General features: G+C 35.0%; 1 protein-coding gene across 1 annotated transcript in view; it reads right to left on the bottom strand.

The window, feature by feature from the left end:
- LOC133649566 (V-type proton ATPase subunit C 1-A) overlaps positions 1-25,904 on the bottom strand; it is a 34,435-nt gene extending 8,531 nt beyond the window's left edge. Inside the window, exons 1-8 of the mRNA XM_062046165.1 lie at positions 25,724-25,904; positions 17,665-17,835; positions 14,936-15,003; positions 8,942-9,027; positions 8,779-8,873; positions 8,632-8,723; positions 8,395-8,493; positions 684-752 (exon numbers count right to left, since the gene is read on the bottom strand). Coding sequence (XP_061902149.1) covers positions 684-752; positions 8,395-8,493; positions 8,632-8,723; positions 8,779-8,873; positions 8,942-9,027; positions 14,936-15,003; positions 17,665-17,796 — 641 coding nt within the window. The 5' untranslated portion in view covers positions 17,797-17,835; positions 25,724-25,904. The remainder of the gene's footprint in view (positions 1-683; positions 753-8,394; positions 8,494-8,631; positions 8,724-8,778; positions 8,874-8,941; positions 9,028-14,935; positions 15,004-17,664; positions 17,836-25,723) is intronic.
- Between the last annotated feature and the right edge of the window lie 227 nt (positions 25,905-26,131).

The following is a 26,131-nucleotide window of genomic DNA, read 5'->3' as shown; positions in this document are numbered from 1 at the left end:
TAATATAATAGTGATATGTATATTTATTGTAAATAATAACTATTACAAACCCCGTTTCCATATGAGTTGGGAAATTGTGTTAGATGTAAATATAAACGGAATACAATGATCAATGATGAAATCATTGTATTCCGTTTATATTTACATCTAACACCATTTCCCAACTCATATGGAAACGGGGTTTGTATATCATTATTTAGAACAAATACAGTAAATATCACAATTATATTGCTATTTACAATAAATTATACTGGTATTAAAAAAAAACATATATACCAATTATACTCTTATTTACAATAATCATATATCACAATAATATACATTAAGATGATTATGTATCACAATTACACGTTTGAAGTGATTCATCATTTGGAGTGCATGAAAAAGTGTAAAGAAAACAGCTCTCTGACCCCTCTTGTAACAAGTATAAAGTAGTAGTAGTGCATAGTAGTACTTTCATGCATGCACGCATTAAACCCCAAAAATCGTTCATCTTCGTCCCACTTCTACAAATTGGTTTTCAAAACTTTCCCACACAACACGTTCACGTTGCAGACGAGAAGGCAAGTCTTCTGTGGACGTTCTACCAACAAGGGTTGCTAGGCAACGGCCCCACACGTGTCAGCCGAAAGGTGAGCGTTGGTAGATTGTGACATGTCTGTGAGAAGGTCAAGTGGACTTACTTGGTGGAGCGAGGAACTACCATCTCTGCCAGAGTTTCGTACGTCTTCTGCCAGTCGGCAAAGCTGGTCCTGAAGATAATAATCTCACATTACATTTCCATCACACTCCTCCTTCTGGGACCTTACAAACATTACCAACAAACTCTAATCCCCTCATAGGATTGATCCTTAAAAGTCGTAGCCGTCACAGGGTGAAAATGAGCTTTTCTTTGTTGAAACAAATTGGATTAATATAATGTATCGTAGCCTATTTTTAACTTTTATTGCCAATCTCATGCTCACAACCAGCACAATTTCAAACAGCTTTTATCTCCCGTGCACACGCAAAACAGGCTAGGTTTGTTGTTACTGCTTTTTAATAAAGAAAAAGTCACTTCTCAACAAAATATATTGTACAATATGTAGCAACAATTGAACATTTTGCAAAACCCTATATAATCAAAAATATGTTCATACTATTTGTTAATAGCAAATATATTTTTTAAATATATGTATACATTTTTGGGGGGTTTTTGAAGAAAATAAATCATATCATAGCAAATGATACAATGACCTCATGGTGAGGATGGCCCCGCCTCCACAGGTATTTTGACAATGTAGTGAAAATTGTTGCGTCAGACCAGCTCTTCCTCCCAGGGAATCTAAGTTACTGGTCAATCCCAAGTTCTTTCCATGACATATATGCTGAGTAAGAAGGACCACCAAGACAGAATTGGAATATTTTCAAGTTTATAAATTCATTTTTAGACAATATGATTTGCCTGAGCGACTAGGAGACACCAAGAGTAACAAGCGGTAGAAAATGGATTATAAAGGAAAGATTTATTTTTAAAAAATTAAAAAATTCCTTTAAAAAAAAAAAAATCTTTCCTTTATAGAAGAGTAACAAGCGGTAGAAAATGGATTATAAAGGAAAGTTTTTTTTTTTTAAAAAAAGAAAAAAAAGAAAATTCCTTTTATTTTTAATTTTTAAATCTTTCCTTTATAGAAGAGTAACAAGTGTTAGAAAATGGATTATAAAGGAAAGATTAAAAAAATATATGTATATATTTTGACAATGTAGTGAAAATTGTTGCGTCAGACCAGCTCTTCCTCCCAGGGAATCTAAGTTACTGGTCAATCCCAAGTTCTTTCCATGACATATATGCTGAGTAAGAAGGACCACCAAGACAGAATAGGAATATTTTCAAGTTTATAAATTCATTTTTAGACAAGATGATTTGCCTGAGCAACTAGGAGACACCAAGAGTAACAAGCGGTAGAAAATGGATTATAAAGGAAAGATTTAAAAAAAAAAAAAAAAAAAAAAATTCATTTTTTTTTTTTTAAAATCTTTCCTTTATAGAAGAGTAACAAGCCGTAGAAAATGGATTATAAAGGAAAGATTTTTTTAAAAAAAGAAAAAAATTCCTTTTTTTTTTTTTTTTTAAATCTTTCCTTTATAGAAGAGTAACAAGCGTTAGAAAATGGATTATAAAGGGAAGATTTAAAAATATATATATATATATATTTTGACAATGTAGTGAAAATTGTTGCGTCAGACCAGCTCTTCCTCCCAGGGAATCTAAGTTACTGGTCAATCCCAAATTCTTTCCATGACATATATGCTGAGTAAGAAGGACCACCAAGACAGAATTGGAATATTTTCAAGTTTATACCAAAGCTTTAGGAGATCAGCTTAACCAATACATTCATATCGGAAAACCCCCATCTCCCCCTCGCACCACTGATAAGAAACCAGGGAGTGTTGTATTTAACATTCCTGATGGTTTAAGACACTAAACAGACAATCTGACGACAAAGAGAGACTGGTAGAATACACAAAGGAAAAGTACTAGCTGCTCAAACATGGCTATGTAAAAAGAAAGAACTCTTAAACATATATGCATCCTTCCACAAAACCTACATAACTAATGAGGGTTTCCATGATTTCATAAACATTGTTAGTAATTCAGGTTAAAGGCCTTGAAGTGCGGCACAGCATTTGTATATATGGCCCAATCCAAACAACCTTCCACACTCATGGTGCAAATAAACAAACACAAAAAGTCAACACACACATTACCCAACCTGCTCACGTATTGTGCGTACTGAGCATGATGTGTGACCCCTCCCTTTAGAAGCAGCCTCAGCATGTAACTAGGGAACTCCTAAACTGAATAAATAGGGGAGCGCCTGGGCTGTGCCTCAGAGTGTAGGGTGAGACTGTAACTGAGCGTGCAGCTCCATGCGTTCTCCCCATGAGCAAAATTGAACTCTGTCTCCTTGCTTCTTGCTTCTTGTTCTGTTTAAAAGATAGTTTGGTGCTTAAACCTGACAGTCACGAACATAAACGACAGTTGGGAGTGATAGCTCTCACATCTAATACAGCAGCTTTGTGACGACTCAGCATGCGTTCACGGACTACGTTCAACACAGATGTTGTGGAAGGATGCATATTTAAGATTAAGATTAAAGTACCAATGATTGTCACACACACACTAGATGTGGTGAAATTTGTCCTCTGCATTTGTCCCATCCCCTTGGGGAGCAGTGGGCAGCAGCGGCGCCGCGCCCGGGAATCATTTTGGTGATTTAACCCCCAACTCCAACCCTTTGTTGCTGAGTGCCAAGCAGGGAGGTTATGGGTCCCATTTTTATAGTCTTTGGTATGACTCGGCTGGGATTTGAACTCCAACCTACCGATATATGTCTAAGTGTTCTTACTTTTTACATAGCCATGTTTGAGCAGCTAGTACTTTTTCTTTCTGTATTCTACCAGTCTCTCTTTGTCTTCAGATTGTCTGTTTAGTGCAGGGGTCCCCAAACTTTTTGACTCGGGGGCCGCATTGGGTTAAAAAAAATTTGGCCGGGGGCCAGGCTGTGTATATATATATATATATATATATATATATATATATATATATATATATATATATATATATATATATATATATATATATATATATATATATATATATATATATAAATATATATATATATAAATATATATATATATATATATATTTATATATATTTATATATATATATATATTTATATATATATATATATTTATATATATATATATATATATATATATATATATTTATATATATTTATATATATATATATATATATATATATATATATATATATATATATATATATATATATATATATATATATATATATATATATATATATATATATATATATATATATATATATATATATATATATATATATATATATATACACATTGTCTTTATAATCCGTTTTGTCATTTAACATCAATTAACATTGATGTTCATCAACATTTAACATTGTCACATTATCGATGGGAAAATTCATTTTTAGACAATATGATTTTCCTGAGCGACTAGGAGACACCAAGAGTAACAAGCGGTAGAAAATGGATTATAAAGGAAAGATTTATAAAAAAAATAAAATAAATAAAAAAAATTCCTTTTTTTTCCTTAAAAAAATCTTTCCTTTATAGAAGAGTAACAAGCGGTAGAAAATGGATTATAAAGGAAAGATTTAAAAAATTTAAAAAAAATTAAAAAATTAAAATTCCTTTTTTTTTTTTTTTAATCTTTCCTTTATAGAAGAGTAACAAGCGTTAGAAAATGGATTATAAAGGAAAGATTTTTAAAAAAGAAGAAAAGAAAAAAGAAAAAAAAAAAATCTTTTTTTTTTTTTTTTTAAATCTTTCCTTTATAGAAGAGTAACAAGCGTTAGAAAATGGATTATAAAGGAAAGATTAAAAAAATATATATATATATTTTGAGAATGTAGTGAAAATTGTTGCGTCAGACCAGCTCTTCCTCCCAGGGAATCTAAGTTACTGGTCAATCCCAAGTTCTTTCCATGACATATATGCTGAGTAAGAAGGACCACCAAGACAGAATTGGAATATTTTCAAGTTTATAAATTCATTTTTAGACAATATGATTTGCCTGAGCGACTAGGAGACACCAAGAGTAACAAGCGGTAGAAAATGGATTATAAAGGAAAGATTTATTAAAAAAAATAAATAAATAAAAATTCCTTTTATTTATTTATTTTTTTTAAAATATTTCCTTTATAGAAGAGTAACAAGCGTTAGAAAATGGATTATAAAGGAAAGATTTTTTTTTTAAAAAGAAAAAAAAAAAATTCCTTTTTTTTAATTTTTTAAATCTTTCCTTTATAGAAGAGTAACAAGCGTTAGAAAATGGATTATAAAGGAAAGATTTTAAAAAAAAGAATAAATAAAATTAAAAAAAACACAATTTTACTTGGGACTTCCGGTGGGCCGGATTTTGGATGCTGGGGGGCCAGATCCGGCCCGCGGGCCGTAGTTTGGGGACCCCTGGTTTAGTGTCTTAAACCATCCTGGTTTAGTGTCTTAAACCATCCTGGTTTAGTGTCTTAAACCATGGATTATAAAGGAAAGATTTATAAAAAAATAAATAATTAAAATTAAAAAAAATAATTCTTTTTTTTTTTTTAATCTTTCCTTTATAGAAGAGTAACAAGCCGTAGAAAATGGATTATAAAGGAAAGATTTTAAAAAATATATATATATATTTTGAAAATGTAGTGAAAATTGTTGCGTCAGACCAGCTCTTCCTCCCAGGGAATCTAAGTTACTGGTCAATCCCAAGTTCTTTCCATGACATATATGCTGAGTAAGAAGGACCACCAAGACAGAATTGGAATATTTTCAAGTTTATAAATTCATTTTTAGACAATATGATTTGCCTGAGCGACTAGGAGACACCAAGAGTAACAAGCGGTAGAAAATGGATTATAAAGGAAAGATTTTTTTTTTTAAATAAAAAATAAAATAAAAAATCTTTTTTTTTTTTTTTTAAATCTTTCCTTTATAGAAGAGTAACAAGCGTTAGAAAATGGATTATAAAGGAAAGATAAAAAAAATAAAAAAAAATAAATAAAAATAAAAAAAAATATTTTGACAATGTAGTGAAAATTGTTGCGTCAGACCAGCTCTTCCTCCCAGGGAATCTAAGTTACTGGTCAATCCCAAATTCTTTCCATGACATATATGCTGAGTAAGAAGGACCACCAAGACAGAATTGGAATATTTTCAAGTTTATAAATTCATTTTTAGACAATATGATTTGCCTGAGCGACTAGGAGACACCAAGAGTAACAAGCGGTAGAAAATGGATTATAAAGGAAAGATTTATTAAAAAAAAAAAAAAAAAAAAAATTCCTTTTATTTATTTATTTTTTTTAAAATATTTCCTTTATAGAAGAGTAACAAGCGGTAGAAAATGGATTATAAAGGAAAGATAAAAAAAATAAAAAATTCCTTTTTTTAAATTTTTTAAATCTTTCCTTTATAGAAGAGTAACAAGCGTTAGAAAATGGATTATAAAGGAAAGATTTAAAAAAAATGAATAAATAAAATAAAAAAAAACACAATTTTACTTGGGACTTCCTGTGGGCCGGATTTTGGATGCTGGGGGGCCAGATCCGGCCCGCGGGCCGTAGTTTGGGGACCCCTGGTTTAGTGTCTTAAACCATCCTGGTTTAGTGTCTTAAACCATGGATTATAAAGGAAAGATTTATAAAAAAATTAAAAATAAAAATTAAAAAAAATAATTCTTTTTTTTTTTTTTATCTTTCCTTTATAGAAGAGTAACAAGCGGTAGAAAATGGATTATAAAGGAAAGATTTTAAAAAAAATAAAAATAAAAAAATAAAACTTTTTTTTTTTTTTTTTTTACTTGGGACTTCCTGTGGGCCGGATGTTGGATGCTGGGGGGCCAGATCCGGCCCGCGGGCCGTAGTTTGGGGACCCCTGGTTTAGTGTCTTAAACCATCCTGGTTTAGTGTCTTAAACCATGGATTATAAAGGAATGATTTATTTAAAAAAAAAAAAAAAAAAAAAAATTTCCTTTTTTTTTTTTTTTTTAAAATCTTTCCTTTATAGAAGAGTAACAAGCGGTAGAAAATGGATTATAAAGGAAAGATTTTTTTAAAAAAATAAATGAAAAAAAAATAAATTCCTTTTTTAAATTTTTTTAAATCTTTCCTTAATAGAAGAGTAACAAGCGTTAGAAAATGGATTATAAAGGAAAGATTTTTTTTTTTTAAATAAATTTAAAAAAAATAAAATATTTTTTACTTGGGACTTCCTGTGGGCCGGATTTTGGATGCTAGGGGGCCAGATCCGGCCCGCGGGCCGTAGTTTGGGGACCCCTGGTTTAGTGTCTTAAACCATCCTGGTTTAGTGTCTTAAACCATGGATTATAAAGGAAAGATTTATAAAAAAATAAAAAATTAAAATTAAAAAAAATAATTCTTTTTTTTTTTTTTTAAATCTTTCCTTTATAGAAGAGTAACAAGCCGTACAAAATGGATTATAAAGGAAAGATTAAAAAAAAAAAAAAAAAAAAAAAAAAAAAAAAAATTTTTAAAAATCTTTCCTTTATAGAAGAGTAACAAGCGGTAGAAAATGGATTATAAAGGAAAGATTTTAAAAAAAAAAAAAATTTAAAAAAAAAAATTTTTTTTTTTTTTTTTTACTTGGGACTTCCTGTGGGCCGGATGTTGGATGCTGGGGGGCCAGATCCGGCCCGCGGGCCGTAGTTTGGGGACCCCTGGTTAAGTGTCTTAAACCATGGATTATAAAGGAAAGATTTATTTAAAAAAATTAAAAAAAATAAAAATTCCTTTAAAAAAGAAAAAAAAAAAAAATTCCTTTATAGAAGAGTAACAAGCGGTAGAAAATGGATTATAAAGGAAAGATTTAAAAAAAAAAAAAAAGAAAAGGAAAAAAAAAAATCTTTTTTTTTTTTTTTTAATCTTTCCTTTATAGAAGAGTAACAAGCGTTAGAAAATGGATTATAAAGGAAAGATTTAAAAAAAATAAAAAAATAAAATAAAACATTTTACTTGGGACTTCCTGTGGGCCGGATTTTGGATGCTGGGGGGCCAGATCCGGCCCGCGGGCCGTAGTTTGGGGACCCCTGGTTTAGTGTCTTAAACCATCCTGGTTTAGTGTCTTAAACCATGGATTATAAAGGAAAGATTTATAAAAAAATAAAAAATTAAAATTAAAAAAAATAATTCTTTTTTTTTTTTTTTTAAATCTTTCCTTTATAGAAGAGTAACAAGCCGTAGAAAATGGATTATAAAGGAAAGATTTTAAAAAAAAAAAAAAAGGAAAAAAAAAAAATTTCTTTTTTTTTTTCTTTTTAATCTTTCCTTTATAGAAGAGTAACAAGCGGTAGAAAATGGATTATAAAGGAAAGATTTTTAAAAAAATAAAAATTAAAAAAATATATATATATATATTTTTTTTACTTGGGACTTCCTGTGGGCCGGATGTTTGGATGCTGGGGGGCCAGATCCGGCCCGCGGGCCGTAGTTTGGGGACCCCTGGTTTAGTGTCTTAAACCATCCGGAATGTGAAATACAACACAGCCCCTGGTTTCTTATCAGTGGTGCGAGGGGGAGATGGGGGTTTTATTTGTGTGAAAAGAAGTTGTTTTTTTCCCTCGGAATGCCAGATCAACTAGAGTAGCCGATATGAATGTATTGATTAAGCTTCAGTAAAACTTGAAAATATTCCAATTCTGTCTTGATGGTCCTTCTTACTCAGCATATTGACCAGTAACTTAGACTCCCTGGGAGGAAGAGCTGGTCCGACGCCACAATGTTCTTTGACACGGTCACAGCAGGTGAAAGGTGGTGTAAATAATGTAGTCTACCTACTTGGGGACAACCACCAGCATGGTCACCAAGTACTCCGAGTCCAAAACGAAGTCGTCTTTCTTTACAATGTCAGCGAGACTCCTGGTCAACAAGCTGCCCCTGCAGGAACACACAAGTACTGCATGTTGTCTACTCAACTGATGCTCCCCAGTCACCAATAACACCTTCACAAACAACACTTTCATGAATAACTCTTTCACAAACGAGCCTTTCGTGAATGAAATGAGCGAGACGTACGCGTTCTTGCGTTCCAGGTTCTGCAGGTTTCCCTTCAGGTTGTTGTAGGCTGAAGCTCTGGCTTTCAGGTCGTTGTCTATCTGGGTGGCTTGCTGCAAAGCGTGGTCGTTACAAGTCAGCTCAACACGCCTTTGTGTAGCTACCAACCTTGGAGATGATCTCCGAGATGTTCTTCAGAGATTGCTTGATGGGATACTTGGCCATGTCCCACTGGAACCTGGAGATGTAAGTGACCAGGTCCACTGCAGACACAACCAGGGGTGAGTGCAAGCAGCGTGACACTCAGGAACATGTCACCGCCACTTCTTACGTCCATTAGCCAGCAGGTTCTCCTGGACTTTGTCTCGGCTGTCCTCCAGAACGTCAGCCATGTACTGAGCCACCTTCTTCACCACGCTAAAACACACAAACTACATTTAAACATCATTGTAAAACACACAAACTACATTTAAACATTGTAAAACACACAAAGTACATTTAAACATCATTGTAAAACACACAAACTACATTTAAACATCATTGTAAAACACACAAACTACATTTAAATATTGTAAAACACACAAACTACATTTAAACATCATTGTAAAACACACAAACTACATTTAAATATTGTAAAACACACAAAGTACATTTAAACATCATTGTAAAACACACAAACTACATTTAACCATCATTGTACAACACACAAACTACATTTAAATATTGTAAAACACACAAAATACATTTAAACATCATTGTAAAACACACAAAATACATTTAAACATCATTGTAAAACACACAAACTACATTTAAACATCATTGTAAAACACACAAACTACATTTAAACATTGTAAAACACACAAACTACATTTAAACATCATTGTAAAACACACAAACTACATTTAAACATCATTGTAAAACACACAAACTACATTTAAACATTGTAAAACACACAAACTACATTTAAACATTGTAAAACACACAAACTACATTTAAACATCATTGTAAAACACACAAACTACATTTAAACATCATTGTAAAACACACAAACTACATTTAAACATCTTTGTAAAACACACAAACTAAACAATGTTTTTCTTCTAGAATGTAGTGGGTGTGGCTTATATACCACATTTGAACATCATTCTAGAACACAAATATTGGCGGTGATATTTGGCATATTGACGTACAGTATATCAGTATTGATCTCCATACAATATTTACACATGTGTCAAAGGGCCACGCCCCCTTTCTCTCCTTGCAGCGCTGGGGTGTCCTGTGCTCAGGATGTTGTCCATGATTGGACACACACCTGCAAGTCCTGCCCTCACCTCAACCTGCTCTCTCTCTCTCTCTGTTCCTGCTCTCTATCGCCCTCTCCTCCTGCCAAGTGTATTACAACAATGAAACAACTCCTACTCAGCAACACACACCCCCATCCCAATATGTAGTGTACTGTGCAATCTACTAATAAATATGTAGTGTACTGTGCAATCTACTAATAAATATGTAGTGTACTGTGCAATCTACTAATAAATATATAGTGTACTGTGCAACCAACTAATAAAAGTCTCAATCAATCAATCTCTAATTTCAACATCATTCTAAAGCACTCAGACTAAACTACAAACATCTTTAAACTACATTCAAACATTTTTAAACTACATTTGAACATCTTTAAACTACATTCTAACATCTTTAAACTACATTCTAACATCTTTAAACTACATTCTAACATCTTTAAACTACATTTGAACATTTTTAAACTACATTCTAACATCTTTAAACTACATTCTAACATCTTTAAACTACATTCTAACATCTTTAAACTACATTCTAACATCTTTAAACTACATTTGAACATCTTTAAACTACATTTGAACATTTTTAACTACAATTGAACATTTTAAAAAACATTTGAATATCTTTAAACTACATTCGAACATATTTAAGATTAAAGATTAAAGTACCCATGATTGTCACACACACACTAGATGTGGTGAAATGTGTCCTCTGCATTTGTCCCATCCCCTTGGGGAGCAGTGGGCAGCAGCGGTGGCCGCGCCCGGGAATCATTTTGGTGATTTAACCCCCAACTCCAACCCTTTGTTGCTGAGTGCCAAGCAGGGAGGTTATGGGTCCCATTTTTATAGTCTTTGGTATGACTCGGCTGGGATTTGAACTCCAACCTACCGATCTCAGGGCGGACACTCTAAAGTACATTTGAACATTTTAAACTACATTCAAACATATTTAAAGTACATTTGAACATTTTAAACTACATTTGAACATTTAAAACTACATTTGAACATCTTTAAACTACATTCTAACATCTTTAAACTACATTTGAACATCTTCAAACTACATTTGAACATTTTAAACTACATTTCAACATTTTTAAACTACATTTGAACATCTTTAAACTACATTTGAACATTTTAAACTACATTACAATATCTTTAAACTACATTTGAACATCTTTAAACTACATTTGAACATTTTAAACTACATTACAATATCTTTAAACTACATTTGAACATCTTTAAACTACATTTGAACATTTTAATCTACATTACAATATCTTTAAACTACTTTTGAACATTTTGAACTACATTTGAACATTTTAAAAAACATTTGAATATCTTTAAACTACATTTGAACATTTTAAACTACATTCAAACATCTTAAAGGCCTACTGAAATGAATTTTTTTTATTTAAACGGGGATAGCAGATCTATTCTATGTGTCATACTTGATCATTTCGCGATATTGCCATATTTTTGCTGAAAGGATTTAGTATAGAACAACGACGATAAAGATTGCAACTTTTGGTATCTGATAAAAAAAAGGCTTGCACCTACCGGAAGTAGCGTGACGTAGTCAGTTGAACATATACGCAAAGTTCCCTATTGTTTACAATGATGGCCGCATGAAGTGAGAGAGATTCGGACCGAGAAAGCGACAATTTCCCCATTAATTTGAGCGAGGATGAAAGATTTGTGGATGAGTAAAGTGCAAGTGAAGGACTAGTGGGGAGTTGAAGCTATTCAGATAGGGAAGATGCTGTGAGAGCCGGGGGTGACCTGATATTCAGCTGGGAATGACTACAACAGTAAATAAACACAAGACATATATATACTCTATTAGCCACAACACAACCAGGCTTATATTTAATATGCCACAAATTAATCCTGCATAAAAACACCTGCGTGTTTGTTATGCTAGCTCCTAGCTCCTCTGCTAGCTCCTAGCTCCATAGAACACGCCAATACAATTCAAACACCTGATCAACACACACAATCACTCAGCCCAAAAGACCGTTTACCTAACCCAAGGTTCATAAAGCTTATATATTTTTAAAAAGTTACGTACGTGACGCGCACATACGGTCAAGTTATCGAATGTTTAGCAGCCAAGGCTGCATACTCACGGTACCTGATATTCAGCTGGGAATGACTACAACAGTAAATAAACACAAGACATATATATACTCTATTAGCCACAACACAACCAGGCTTATATTTAATATGCCACAAATTAATCCTGCATAATAACACCTGCGTGTTTGTTATGCTAGCTCCTAGCTCCTCTGCTAGCTCCTAGCTCCATAGAACACGCCAATACAATTCAAACACCCGATCAACACACACAATCACTCAGCCCAAAAGACCGTTCACCTAACCCAAGGTTCATAAAGCTTATATATTTTTAAAAAGTTACGTACGTGACGCGCACTTACGGTACGGTACGTGTTATGCTAGCTCCTAGCTCCTCTGCTAGCTCCTAGCTCCATAGAACACGCCAATACAATTCAAACACATGATCAACACACACAATCACTCAGCCCAAAAGACCGTTCACCTAACCCAAGGTTCATAAAGCTTATATATTTTAAAAAAGTTACGTACATACGCAAAAAAAAGCCAAAGCTGCATACTCACAGTAGCACGTCTGCGTCTTTGTCATCCAAATCAAAGTAATCCTGGTAAGAGTCTGTGTTGTCCCAGTTCTCTACAGGCGTCTGTGTATCCAAATCAAAAGTCCTCCTGGTTAGAGTCTCTGTTATCCGAGTTCTTCCATCTTGACTGCATCTTTCGGGAATGTAAACAAAGAAGCGCCGGCTGTGTACTGTTGTGGCTGACTACGTTCGAAAAATACGTCCATTTCGCACCGACAACTTTCTTCTTTGCTTGCTTGGCTTCCTTCTCCATAATGCAATGAACATGATTGAAACAGATTCACGAACACAGATGTCCAGAATACTGTGGAATTATGAAATGAAAACAGAGCTTTTTCGTACCGGCTTCAATGTGGAAGGCATACCCGTGTTCGTCGGGCTACGTCACGCGCATACGTCATCCTCAGAGGCGTTTCGAACCGGAAGTTTAGCGGCAAATTTAAAATGTCACTTTATAAGTTAACCCGGCCGTATTGGCATGTGTTATAATGTTAAGATTTCATCATTGATATATAAACTATCAGACTGCGTGGTCGGTAGTAGTGGGTTTCAGTAGGCCTTTAAACTATATTCAAACATCTTTAAACTACATTCAAACATCTTAAACTATATTCAAACATCTTTAAACTACATTCAAACATCTTTAAAGTACATTTGAACATTTTAAACTACATTACAATATCTTTAAACTACATTCGATCATTTTAAACTACATTACAATATATTTAAACTACAATTGAACATTTTAAACTACATTACAATATCTTTAAACTACATTTGAACATCTTTAAACTACATTTGAACATTTAAAACTACATTTGAATATCTTTAAACTACATTTGAACATTTAAAACTACATTTGAACATCTTTAAACTACATTTGAACATTTAAAACTACATTTGAATATCTTTAAACTACATTTCAACATTTTAAAGTACATGTGAACATTTTAAAGTACATTTGAACATCTTTAAACTACATTTCAACATTTTAAACTACATTACAATATCTTTAAACTACATTTGAACATCTTTAAACTACATTTGAACATTTTAAACTACATTACAATATCTTTAAACTACATTTGAACATCTTTAAACTACATTTGAACATTTTAAACTACATTACAATATCTTTAAACTACAATTGAACATTTTAAACTACATTACAACATCTTTAAACTACATTTGAACATTTAAAACTACATTTGAATATCTTTAAACTACATTTGAACATCTTTAAACTACATTTGAACATTTTAAACTACATTACAATATCTTTAAACTACAATTGAACATTTTAAACTACATTACAACATATTTAAACTACATTTGAACATTTAAAACTACATTTGAACATCTTTGAACTACATTTGAACATTTTTAAACTACATTTGAATATTTTAAACTACATTACAATATCTTTAAACTACTTTTGAACATCTTTAAACCACATTTGAACATTTAAAACTACATTTGAACATCTTTAAAGTACATGTGAACATTTGAAAGTACATGTGAACATTTTAAACTACATTACAATATCTTTAAACTACGTGTGAACATTTTAAAGTACATGTGAACATTTAAAACTACATTTGAACGTCTTTAAAGTACATGTGAACATTTTAAAGCAGTGGTCCCCAACCACCGGGCCGCGGACCGATTGGTACCATGTACTTTAACATTTTCACATGTACTTTAAAACAGTGGTCCCCAACCTTTTTGTAGCTGCGGACCAGTCAACGCTTGAAAATTTGCCCCACGGACCGGTGGGGGGGTGTATTTAAAAAAAATTAAAAAAAATTTATTTTTTTAAAAATTGTTTTAACATAAATAAATACAATCATGTGTGCTTACGGACTGTATCCCTGCAGGCTGTATTGATCTATATTGATATAGAATGTATATATTGTGTTTTTTATGTTGATTTCATTTTAAAAAAAAATTAAAAAAAAAAAAAAAAATTTAATTCTTGTGCGGCCCGGTACCGGTCCGCGGACCGATTGGTACCGGGCCGCACAATCAACATAAAAAACACAATATATACATTCTATATCAATATAGATCAATACAGCCTGCAGGGATACAGTCCGTAAGCACACATGATTGTATTTATTTATGTTAAAAAAAATAAAATAAAATAAAATTAAAAAAAAAATTTTTTTTTAAATACACCCCCCCACCGGTCCGTGGGGCAAATTTTCAAGCGTTGACTGGTCCGCAGCTACAAAAAGGTTGGGGACCACTGTTTTAAAGTACATGTGAAAATGTTAAAGTACATGTGAACATATGAACGTACATGTGAACATTTGAAAGTACATGTGAAAATGTTCAAGTACATGTGATGTATGGAATAAAGCAGACCTCTCCACAAAGGTGTCCAACTTGGCCAGCTCATCAGACAAGCCCACCAAGACGTCCAGCGTGCCCACCTGGAAGAGACAGCAGCAGATAATAAACATTACCACCATGCTGTGAGCTAGGGATGTCACGCTATAATGATAAACCACAGTACAATTCCCCACGGTTAGTAATACCGTTTAAATTTTGAACTCCCGAAAAAAACGTCATTTATTAATGCACTTTAAGCAAGACTGCTTACTTCCTGGAAACCAAGTCTCAGCAGCACTGGCGCATGCACACCAGCGCCATCTGGCTTGAAAATCATGGCGGACTAACTACACAGACTTTGCTACGGAGATTTCCCCTCGGAGTAAACAGAGCCGAGCACTTGATTTAACTTCAAGTCTCGCCGTGCGTTTAAGAGACACTGCTATGTTTAGATGGAGACAGGTGTTGACAATATTGTCCCCACACTACAAGTATACAGCCGAGGAGAAAACTATTTGATGTTGCTTTTATTTTCTCAATACAGCGTCCATCAGCTGCTGTGACTGAGAGTTAACGATGTGAGGAAACATGCAGCAGGTGAACGTGGTCAAGTGAAATAACAGACAGACAGGGGCTTTGCTGTCCGTAACACACACACACCGCAAAATGAGCTGACGTTACGCTAAAAGCGAATTAGCCTTCACCTCAAGCCAGGACTGCGAGCGAGCTGAGCTGCCTTTTATATTTCTAGAAGGTCAACGGGCTCATAGTGATGTTTAGGGATGATGTTCGAAACCGGTTCTCCCGGTTGTTCGATAAGGAAAGAACCGTTTGATAAGAAAAGAACCGATTCCATGGACTCGAATCCCTTTTTGAGGACCGGTTCCCGTTATCGAGACCACTATAGTAAAGAAAAAGAATTGGTTCTTTATTCGAATCCCTGGGAACGAATCCCGTCCCATAAGAAATGCCCTGTGGGACATCACAGGAAATGACGTAGCTCAGTCATTAGACTGAGCTACGTCATTTCCTGTGATGTCACACAAGCAGCAAAAAATAATGGACCGGAAAAAACGCCTCAAGGCATGGCTATTCACCTATAGTGATCACAGAGACAGGTTGTTTTTGTGTTACTGTATATATTTGTTTTTCTGAAAAATCTCACTTAATATACTTTGGGTAACAACAGTCAATATTTTTTTTTTTTTAGGGGGATGACAGTCAATATTTTTTTATTTATTTTACTTTATTTTTTTTCTTATAAAATAAAAGTGAGCTTTTGTTAAAATAAATATTGTGTAAAAAAAAAAAATAAAAAAAAAAAAAAAATAAAAAATAAATAAAAATAAAAATAAAAATAAATAAAAATATTGTGTTTTTTTCCATATACAACAACCTATCTGGATTCGATAAGAGAATCGATAAGGAATCGGTTCGATAAGAGGATTCGATAATGGGCTCGAACTCGATCATTTCTTATCAAACATCATCCCTAGTGATGGTACTAGTAGTTGACCGGGAGGTGTTTATTATCATTTGGGGAGAGTCCGCTGCCTGATGCTTACCTGCTAAACGCTAAGCACTGACTACATGCGCTCTGAATACGCACTGCTGATTGGCTGTTACCGCAGCTGATTGGTTACAAACAGAGCAGTAACAGCCAATCAGATGGTTGTGTGGGTGTGACTATGCTGGGTGTTGTGTAGAGGACTGACAGAGACAGAGGCAGAAGGAAGCGGAGGCGGCTACTTAATATGTCCGTGTGCAAACTCGTTCGGTACACCTCTGAACTGAACCGAAACCCCCGTACCGAAACGGTTCAATACAAATACACGTACCGTTACACCCCTGGTAATCATGATTTCAATATTGATAACAATAATCTTAATTATTACTTTGGCCATGATTGGCAGCCCTAGATTTCATACATGAACACTATTTGTATCTATATGGAGAAAAAGTGCAGTTATGTCTTATGGCCATCAGGTGCCACCTTGCAAAATTCTTACATTGTTTTTTTATTTGTTTACCTCTCATGTCCATAAAGTGCTATCTTGCACAATGTTCACATTTACGTGTACTGTTGCGTTTGACCAGCATCTCGGACGACGCCCCCAAATTGTTGCGTTTGACCAGATGTTCCTCCAGGGAATTTAAGTTTCTGGTCATTCCAAAGTTCTTTTTATGGCACATAAGCTGAAGTTTAAATTGATCACCAGGCAGTAGTTGGTATTTTGTGGTTTATTTTCAAAGCTTTGACAATAAACGTGAGACCAATCCAGTACAGAAGCGTTCACTCGCGCAGCTAAGATCCATCTCCCCCCCCAAACCCACGGAAGTGCTGTGTTCTTCCATCTGTCCCTCGCTCCCACCCTCGTTGTTATGGCTACTCCCTGAGTTATCTCTACTCCCTGCATTCCAGAGCTATCAAGGCCAGACCATACCGTACACTTTGAAGACTCAAAAGAGAACAAAATGGCGCTGTTTTGCAATACGACCACGAAACTAAAGAAGTAACACTTAAATATGGATATATGTAATTATCCACTTCCGTCAGTACTTATTGATGTTATTATTTACTTTGTTTATAATGCTTGTGTTGCTGTTCGAGTCCCACAAGTCCCGCAGCCGCCCACCCTAGGAAATCATTTTGAATGTGTTTGTTAAATAAAACTTGTATAAAATATTTCAGCATTAATACTTTTTGAACATTTCAAAATGGCGCCGTGACAACCGTGATCATTATGGGATGCTGCTGTCACCTTCAGGTCAGGGATGTTAAACTTGTTGTTGGAGGAAAGGTTGTTGGTGCGCGTGGTGGCCACCATCAGCTTGTCCCACGTCTGCTGACACGTCTTCTCGCCCGGGGCGGAGATCAACCAGAATTCCGTCATGGCTGCTGGCAGGAGGCTTGGTAAAGCAGGACGAGCACTCTGCGGGTCAGACGGAACATGGTTGACCATTTCCCTGGACTCTAAGGATACACCAGCTAACAGTCGGTGGGCTCTTTGCATGGAGTGAGAAGGGAAAGTCCAAATGAAGAAATTGTGGATCAACGAGGAAAGGTCACCTGGACAGGTTGTTTGATTTTTTTTGTAAAGGGACCAATGTGGTCTGTAAATGATGCAAGGCGCTCGTCCACACCAAAACAGCAAAGACCACACCACTCACCCTTTAGAGCACAGCTCTAACTTCCTGGCACGAAACCTGCAGAAAATAGTTCTCAGGTGTTTCTATGTTTACATGTTCACACTTTGCACTATTGTCTTACACTTTATGAAGCATTGTTTTACATATTCATGATTTGTACATCTTATGGTTAATTGTTCAATGGGATTTTACTATTTTGTTGACATTATTTGGGTGTTTTCCATGCTCGTGTTGCCATTTCCGTTCTGCCTTGATAGCTGAGGGACTAGAATCAGAGGAAATTTCAAATAAAATATATTTTTCTCATGCTCCGTATTTTCCATGGGTCATTAAAATATCAATAACTAGAAGAGGCAATTCGTGAAGGAACCGCGTGTGAAGTTGAAGTGAAATGCTGACAGAATGTAATGGTTTGAATGTTGAAGAGTTTGAATTTCCAGGAAAAACGGAATTTGGTCTGGAACTTGTGAAAGTGTTAGTTTGATGAGTGGAATGTGTTGAAGGTGGAATGGTTGGAATATGTTGAAAAATGTGCAAATTGTGGAAGTTTCTAAAATGGACAATTCATTTTGAAAGGGGAAAATGGCCCTGAAACCTGGGAATTCTTGGAAATCCGGGAATTTTTTTAAATGGTTGAAGGAGAGCACACAATTTTGAACAGGCTGAATATTTTGGAGTTGGATCGGTTTGAATCGGATGAAAAATGTGGGAATTGTTGAACTTTAAAAAAATATGTCCCATTCTTTTCAATTAGAATTTCATGGAAATTTGGGGATTTCAAAAAAAGCGGGAATTTTTTGGAAAATGTTAAAAGACTTGAATGCTCTGAATGAGTTGAAATGGTTGGTGTTGGAATTTTTCAAATCAGTCGTAAAATGTTGAAGTAGTAACAATTTTAATTAACAAATGGCATTAAGGATTTCCAGGAATTTCGGGAAAACCGGGAATTTTTCCAGTTCAAAAAACAACTTTGTTTTTGTCCTGATTAAGAGGAATGTTTGGACGTTGGAACGGTTGAAAATGTGGAAGGTGTAGTCACCCAAAAAAAAGTGTCAAAAAAGGGTTTGAAAAAAGGGTAATTATGGGAATTCCTGGAAAAAATTTTGAACTTGTAAAAATGATAGTTTGAATTTCCAGGATGAGTGGAATGTGTTGAAGGTGGAATGGTTGGAATAGGTTGAAAAATGTGCAAATTGTGGAAGTTTCAAAAATGGACAATTCATTTTGAAAGGGGAAAATGTCCCTGAAACCTGGGAATTCTTGGAAATCCGGGAATTTTTTTAAATGGTTGAAGGAGAGCACACAATTTTGAACAGGCTGAATATTTTGGAGTTGGAACGGTTTGAATCGGATGAAAAATGTGGGAGTTGTGGAACTTTAAAAAAATATGTCCCATTCTTTTCCATTAGAATTTCATGGAAATTTGGGAATTTCGGGAAAAGTGGGAATTTTTGGGGAAATGTTAAGAGACTTGAGTGCTCCGAATGAGTTGAAATGGTTGGTGTTGGAATTTTTCAAATCGGTCGTGAAATGTTGAAGTAGTAACAATTTTAATTAACAAATGGCGTTAAGGATTTCCAGGAATTTCGGGAAAACCGGGAATTTTTCCAGTTCAAAAAACAACTTTGTTTTTGTTCTGATTAAGAGGAATGTTTGGATGTTGGAACGGTTGAAAATGTGGAAGGAGTGGTCACCTAAAAAAAAGGGTCAAAAAAGGGTTTGAAAAAAGGGGAATTATGGGAATTCCTGGAAAAAAATTTGAACTTGTAAAAATGATAGTTTGAATTTCCAGGATGAGTGGAATGTGTTGAAGGTGGAATGGTTGGAATAGGTTGAAAAATGTGCAAATTGTGGAAGTTTCAAAAATGGACAATTAATTTTGAATGGGGAAAATGTCCCTGAAACCTGGGAATTCTTGGAAATCCGGGAAAAAAAATTATATTGTTGAAGGAGAGCACACAATTTTGAACAGGCTGAATATTTTGGAGTTAGAACGGTTTGAATCGGATGAAAAATGTGGGAATTGTTGAACTTTAAAAAATATGTCCCATTCTTTTCTATTAGAATTTCATGGAAATTTGGGGATTTCAAAAAAAGCGGGAATTTTTTGGAAAACGTTAAAAGACTTGAGTTCTCTGAATGAGTTGAAATGGTTGGTGTTGGAATTTTTCAAATCGGTCGTGAAATGTTGAAGTAGTAACAATTTTAATTGACAAATGGCATTAAGGATTTCCAGGAATTTCGGGAAAACCGGGAATTTTTCCAGTTCAAAAAACAACTTTGTTTTTGTCCTGATTAAGAGGAATGTTTGAACGGTGGAACGCTTGAAAATGTGGAAGGAGTAGTCACCCAAAAAAAAGGGTCAAAAAAGGGTTTGAAAAAAGGGGAAATATGGGAATTCCTGGAATTGTTTTGAACTTTTAAAAATGATAGTTTGAATGTCCAGGATGAGTGGAATGTGTAGAAGGTGGAATGGTTGGAATAGGTTGAAAAATGTGCAAATTGTGGAAGTTTCAAAAATGGACAATTAATTTTGAATGGGGAAAATGTCCCTGAAACCTGGGAATTCTTGGAAATCCGGGAATTTTTTTTAATTGTTGAAGGAGAGCACACAATTTTGAACAGGCTGAATATTTTGGAGTTAGAACGGTTTGAATCGGATGAAAAATGTGGGAATTGTGGAACTTTAAAAAAATATGTCACATTCTTTTCCATTAGAATTTCATGGAAATTTGGGGATTTCGGGAAAAGCGGGAATTTTTGGGGGAATGTTAAAAGACTTGAATGCTCCGAATGAGTTGAAATGGTTGGTGTTGGAATTTTTCCAAATCGGTCGTGAAATGTTGAAGTAGTAACAATTTTAATTGACAAATAGCATTAAGGATTTCCAGGAATTTCGGGAAAACCGGGAATTTTTCCAGTTAAAAAAACAGCTTTGTTTTTTTCCTGATTAAGAGGAATGTTTGGACGGTGGAACGGTTGAAAATGTGGAAGGAGTAGTCACCCAAAAGGGTCAAAAAAGGGTTTGAAAAAAGGGGAATTATGGGAATTCCTGGAATATTTTTTGAACTTGTAAAAATGATAGTTTGAATTTCCAGGATGAGTGGAATGTGTTGAAGGTGGAATGGTTGGAATAGGTTGAAAAATTTGCAAATTGTGGAAGTTTCAAAAATGGACAATTCATTTTGAATGGGGAAAATGTCCCTGAAACCTGGGAATTCTTGGAAATCCAGGAATTTTTTTTAATTGTTGAAGGAGAGCACACAATTTTGAACAGGCTGAATATTTTGGAGTTGGATCGGTTTGAATCGGATGAAAAATGTGGGAATTGTGGAACTTTAAAAAAATATGTCCCATTCTTTTCCATTAGAATTTCATGGAAATTTGGGAATTTCGGGAAAAGCTGGAATTTTGGGGGAAATGTTAAAAGACTTGAATGCTCCGAATGAGTTGAAATGGTTGGCGTCGGAATTTTTCAAATCGGTCGTGAAATGTTGAAGTAGTAACAATTTTAATTGACAAATGGCATTAAGGATTTCCAGGAATTTCGGGAAAACCGGGAATTTTTCCAGTTCAAAAAACAACTTTGTTTTTGTCCTGATTAAGAGGAATGTTTGGACGGTGGAACGCTTGAAAATGTGGAAGGAGTAGTCACCCAAAAGGGTCAAAAAAGGGTTTGAAAAAAGGGGAATTATGGGAATTCCTGGAATATTTTTTGAACTTGTAAAAATGATAGTTTGAATTTCCAGGATGAGTGGAATGTGTTGAAGGTGGAATGGTTGGAATAGTTTGAAAAATGTGCAAATTGTGGAAGTTTGAAAAACGGCCAATTCCTTTTGAATGGGAAAAATGTCCGGGAAAACCTGGAATTCTGGGAAATGCGGGAATTTTTGGAATGTGCCAAGGGAAAGCCCGCAATTCCAGAATAGGCTGAGCAGTTTAAAGTTGCAACGATTTGAATCGGGTGCCAAAATCTGGAGGAGAAGAAGAAGAATAAATAGATGAATGTTGGTGTAGAAAACATATGTGTGGATGTTTGGAGCATTCACACAATAATTGATATCAACCGATATCAAACACTTATATCCTGATACAGTTTCCAGCCCTGTGTACGTTTCCATTGCTGCTTGAAGGAAGCCGTCCATGCATGAGCTTGTTCCTCTTTGCAGTTCTATTTTTTCCTGCAAGCTTCCTCAGATTCTGTCTGCTGCATAGAACCATAGACATGTTATAAGTAAACGCAGCCTTGGCTGCTGTGACGCAAGAAATTGGGCCGCCATCTTGAAGTGGTGATGAGCAGCCTAAACAGACAGTCGACAGGTAGAAAACAAAGATGCTAAACTGACAGTTGACAGGTAGAAAACAAAGATGCTAAACTGACAGTCGACAGGTAGAAAACAAAGATGCTAAACTGACAGTCGACAGGTAGAAAACAAAGATGCTAAACTGACAGTCGACAGGTAGAAAACAAAGATGCTAAACTGACAGTCGACAGGTAGAAAACAAAGATGCTAAACTGACAGTCGACAGGTAGAAAACAAAGATGCTAAACTGACAGTCGACAGGTAGAAAACAAAGATTCTAAACTGACAGTCGACAGGTAGAAAACAAAGATGCTAAACTGACAGTCGACAGGTAGAAAACAAAGATGCTAAACTGACAGTCGACAGGTAGAAAACAAAGATGCTTAACTGACAGTTGACCGGTAGAAAACAAAGATGCTAAACTGACAGTTGACAGGAAGAAAACAAAGATGCTAAACTGACAGTCGACAGGTAGAAAACAAAGATGCTAAACTGACAGTCGACAGGTAGAAAACAAAGATGCTAAACTGACAGTCGACAGGTAGAAAACAAAGATGCTAAACTGACAGTTGACAGGTAGAAAACAAAGATGCTAAACTGACAGTTGACAGGTAGAAAACAAAGATGCTAAACTGACAGTTGACAGGTAGAAAACAAAGATGCTAAACTGACAGTTGACAGGAAGAAAACAAAGATGCTAAACTGACAGTCGACAGGTAGAAAACAAAGATGCTAAACTGACAGTCGACAGGTAGAAAACAAAGATGCTAAACTGACAGTCGACGGGTAGAAAACAAAGATGCTAAACTGACAGTCGACAGGTAGAAAACAAAGATGCTAAACTGACAGTCGACAGGTAGAAAACAAAGATGCTAAACTGACAGTTGACAGGTAGAAAACAAAGATGCTAAACTGACAGTTGACAGGTAGAAAACAAAGATGCTAAACTGACAGTTGACAGGTAGAAAACAAAGATGCTAAACTGACAGTTGATAGGTAGAAAACAAAGATGCTAAACTGACAGTTGACAGGTAGAAAACAAAGATGCTAAACTGACAGTTGACAGGTAGAAAACAAAGATGCTAAACTGACAGTTGACAGGAAGAAAACAAAGATGCTAAACTGACAGTCGACAGGTAGAAAACAAAGATGCTAAACTGACAGTCGACAGGTAGAAAACAAAGATGCTAAACTGACAGTCGACGGGTAGAAAACAAAGATGCTAAACTGACAGTCGACAGGTAGAAAACAAAGATGCTAAACTGACAGTCGACAGGTAGAAAACAAAGATGCTAAACTGACAGTTGACAGGTAGAAAACAAAGATGCTAAACTGACAGTTGACAGGTAGAAAACAAAGATGCTAAACTGACAGTTGACAGGTAGAAAACAAAGATGCTAAACTGACAGTTGACAGGTAGAAAACAAAGATGCTAAACTGACAGTTGATAGGTAGAAAACAAAGATGCTAAACTGACAGTCGACAGGTAGAAAACAAAGATGCTAAACTGACAGTCGACAGGTAGAAAACAAAGATGCTAAACTGACAGTGGACCGGTAGAAAACAAAGATGCTAAACTGACAGTCGACAGGTAGAAAACAAAGATGCTAAACTGACAGTTGACAGGTAGAAAACAAAGATGCTAAACTGACAGTTGACAGGTAGAACTACTACGCCATGCCGTCCCAATATATACAAGGTTGATAATGTACTTAGCATTTGCTATATTTTCAATTGAAATGTATAACTATGATTTTGCTCAGATTCTTGTTCTATTTTTGGGGTGATGTGTTTAACTTGTTGACGTGTCTAGTTTTACTTAAAAATTAAAACTTAAACTTAAAAATAGCTGACCATGGAGGATTACATATCTAAAATAAAACAGTTTTCTGAACTGGACTTTCAATCGAAGCAGGAGGTAATACTTAAAGGAAGATCTCCATTGAAACAGAGAGACTTTTAAAACTGAAGAAAGATAAGGAATACTTCTATAGAAGCTGCGCATGGACTCATTTATACCTAAAGGTAAGACCATAATAACCTTTTTTTTATTAAATGTGCTTTTCATGATAAGGTAAGCGCCGGAGTGAGAAGAGGTTTTAAAATAATTAGCGCATGCTTGCCAATCCCGCATGCTTTTGGTAAACGCAGGAGTGAGAAGAGGTTTAAAATTAATTAGCGCCCCGGCGGATATTCAAGGAAATACGGTATATTAACATGTATTCCCAAAATATTTTTTGTTAAAATAAAGATAACTATAAATACCATACTCATACATCCGCTTGACTTATGATTTCAAAACAAATGATCAATCAAATTGTAGACTGTAAAATTCACAATAGATTTTACGGTTAAATTCCGCCGACTGAGGTTTTTACCGTAAAATCAACTTTGGTACTGTTTTTTTCTATAAACAGTAAGACACTAAAACATTAAAAAACAAACAAAAAAACATTAAAACAACAAGATTTCACGGTAAAAAAAACAACAAATTGGCAGCTGTGCTGCTTGAATTTTACAGCTAAAAACAGTGATATTGTTTCTTCATTCCATTGCATTTTTTTTACAATCTGTAAAAAAAAACACTGCTTTTACCTATAAAATTCTGGTGACTAAGCTGCCAGTTTTTAAAGTAAAATTTAAATACTTTTTTTGCAGCTTATGTAAAAAGATATATTGTAAATGTATTATATATATACAAGTATATCCATACGTGTGTGTGTTTTGTCTCGTCTTGTCTTATACTAACAGTGGTACTATTATATTGTTAGTGTACATGAGTTTGTCTTGTTTTTGTTTGTATGGTATTGTTATGGTATTCTATGGTTTATGTTAAATGTGGAGTGAGTGAGAGGGGTTGGGATATTATAATCATATAAGAAGCATATAAGAATATTCTATTACTGTTAAGCAAACTATGAGTAATAAAACATGTGTCCTTTATCATAGCTACACGTATGACCAAAAAATCGGGTGAAAATCAGTGGTATTCGGCGAGGTAAAATGAATTAAATGCGCTGACAGTTCATTGCTCCTGACAAATGAATTGCACTGAGTGGAGCGGATCACCACTCCAAGATGGCGGCGCCAGTAGCGCTCCATGCTGCGTACCCTTAGAACATGTCTTATGCATGATGACGTCACACACTGTCACGTGATCATCACACGCCGCCACTACAGAACGCCTTCCTCTGAATTGTACGCCGAACACAAAAAAAAAACACAAATGAATCAGACTCGACGTGCAAATGCCCCAAAAAGGTGGTGGACACGCACTTAAATGTGATTTATAAAGACAAGTTAGTTAGCATAGCGCTAGCATGTAGCGGTGTCACGACAGGCGTATTCGCGGTGTCACCGTCCTTACCGTAATGTTGACGCGGGCTTCGACGTTTGCGTCTGTGGGCGTGAGTCAGTGGGATGGTCGCAGTTGTCCAGGCATGTTGTGTATAGACGGCAAGCAGCAAGCAGCGTGTTTGGCTCCAGAGGTCCTTCGACTCAACCTAGCATCCCGCTCAAGTCAGCTGATTTAGTCCAGCAGCACTGCGCATGCGCTCAAGGATGCCGCGCTCCGTGCTGCCTTCAGGGACCGACGGACTTGCTGGAAAGCGTTGTAAAATAAAAAAAACAAATTGGCAAGATAAAGACTTTAAATAGGATTCGCTTGAAAAACAATAATTTTAGCACAACATATAATATCACACTGGAAGGAAATTAGGAAGTGTTTTCGATCGATCAGAATATAAGTATTTTCTTCGACGGTCACTGAAGGCGG

This window comes from Entelurus aequoreus, linkage group LG05, assembly GCF_033978785.1.
Source record: "Entelurus aequoreus isolate RoL-2023_Sb linkage group LG05, RoL_Eaeq_v1.1, whole genome shotgun sequence".
Lineage (NCBI taxonomy): Eukaryota > Metazoa > Chordata > Actinopteri > Syngnathiformes > Syngnathidae > Entelurus > Entelurus aequoreus.
The sequence above is the reverse complement of the archived record's forward strand: the minus strand, read 5'-3'. Positions and strand labels throughout refer to the sequence as shown.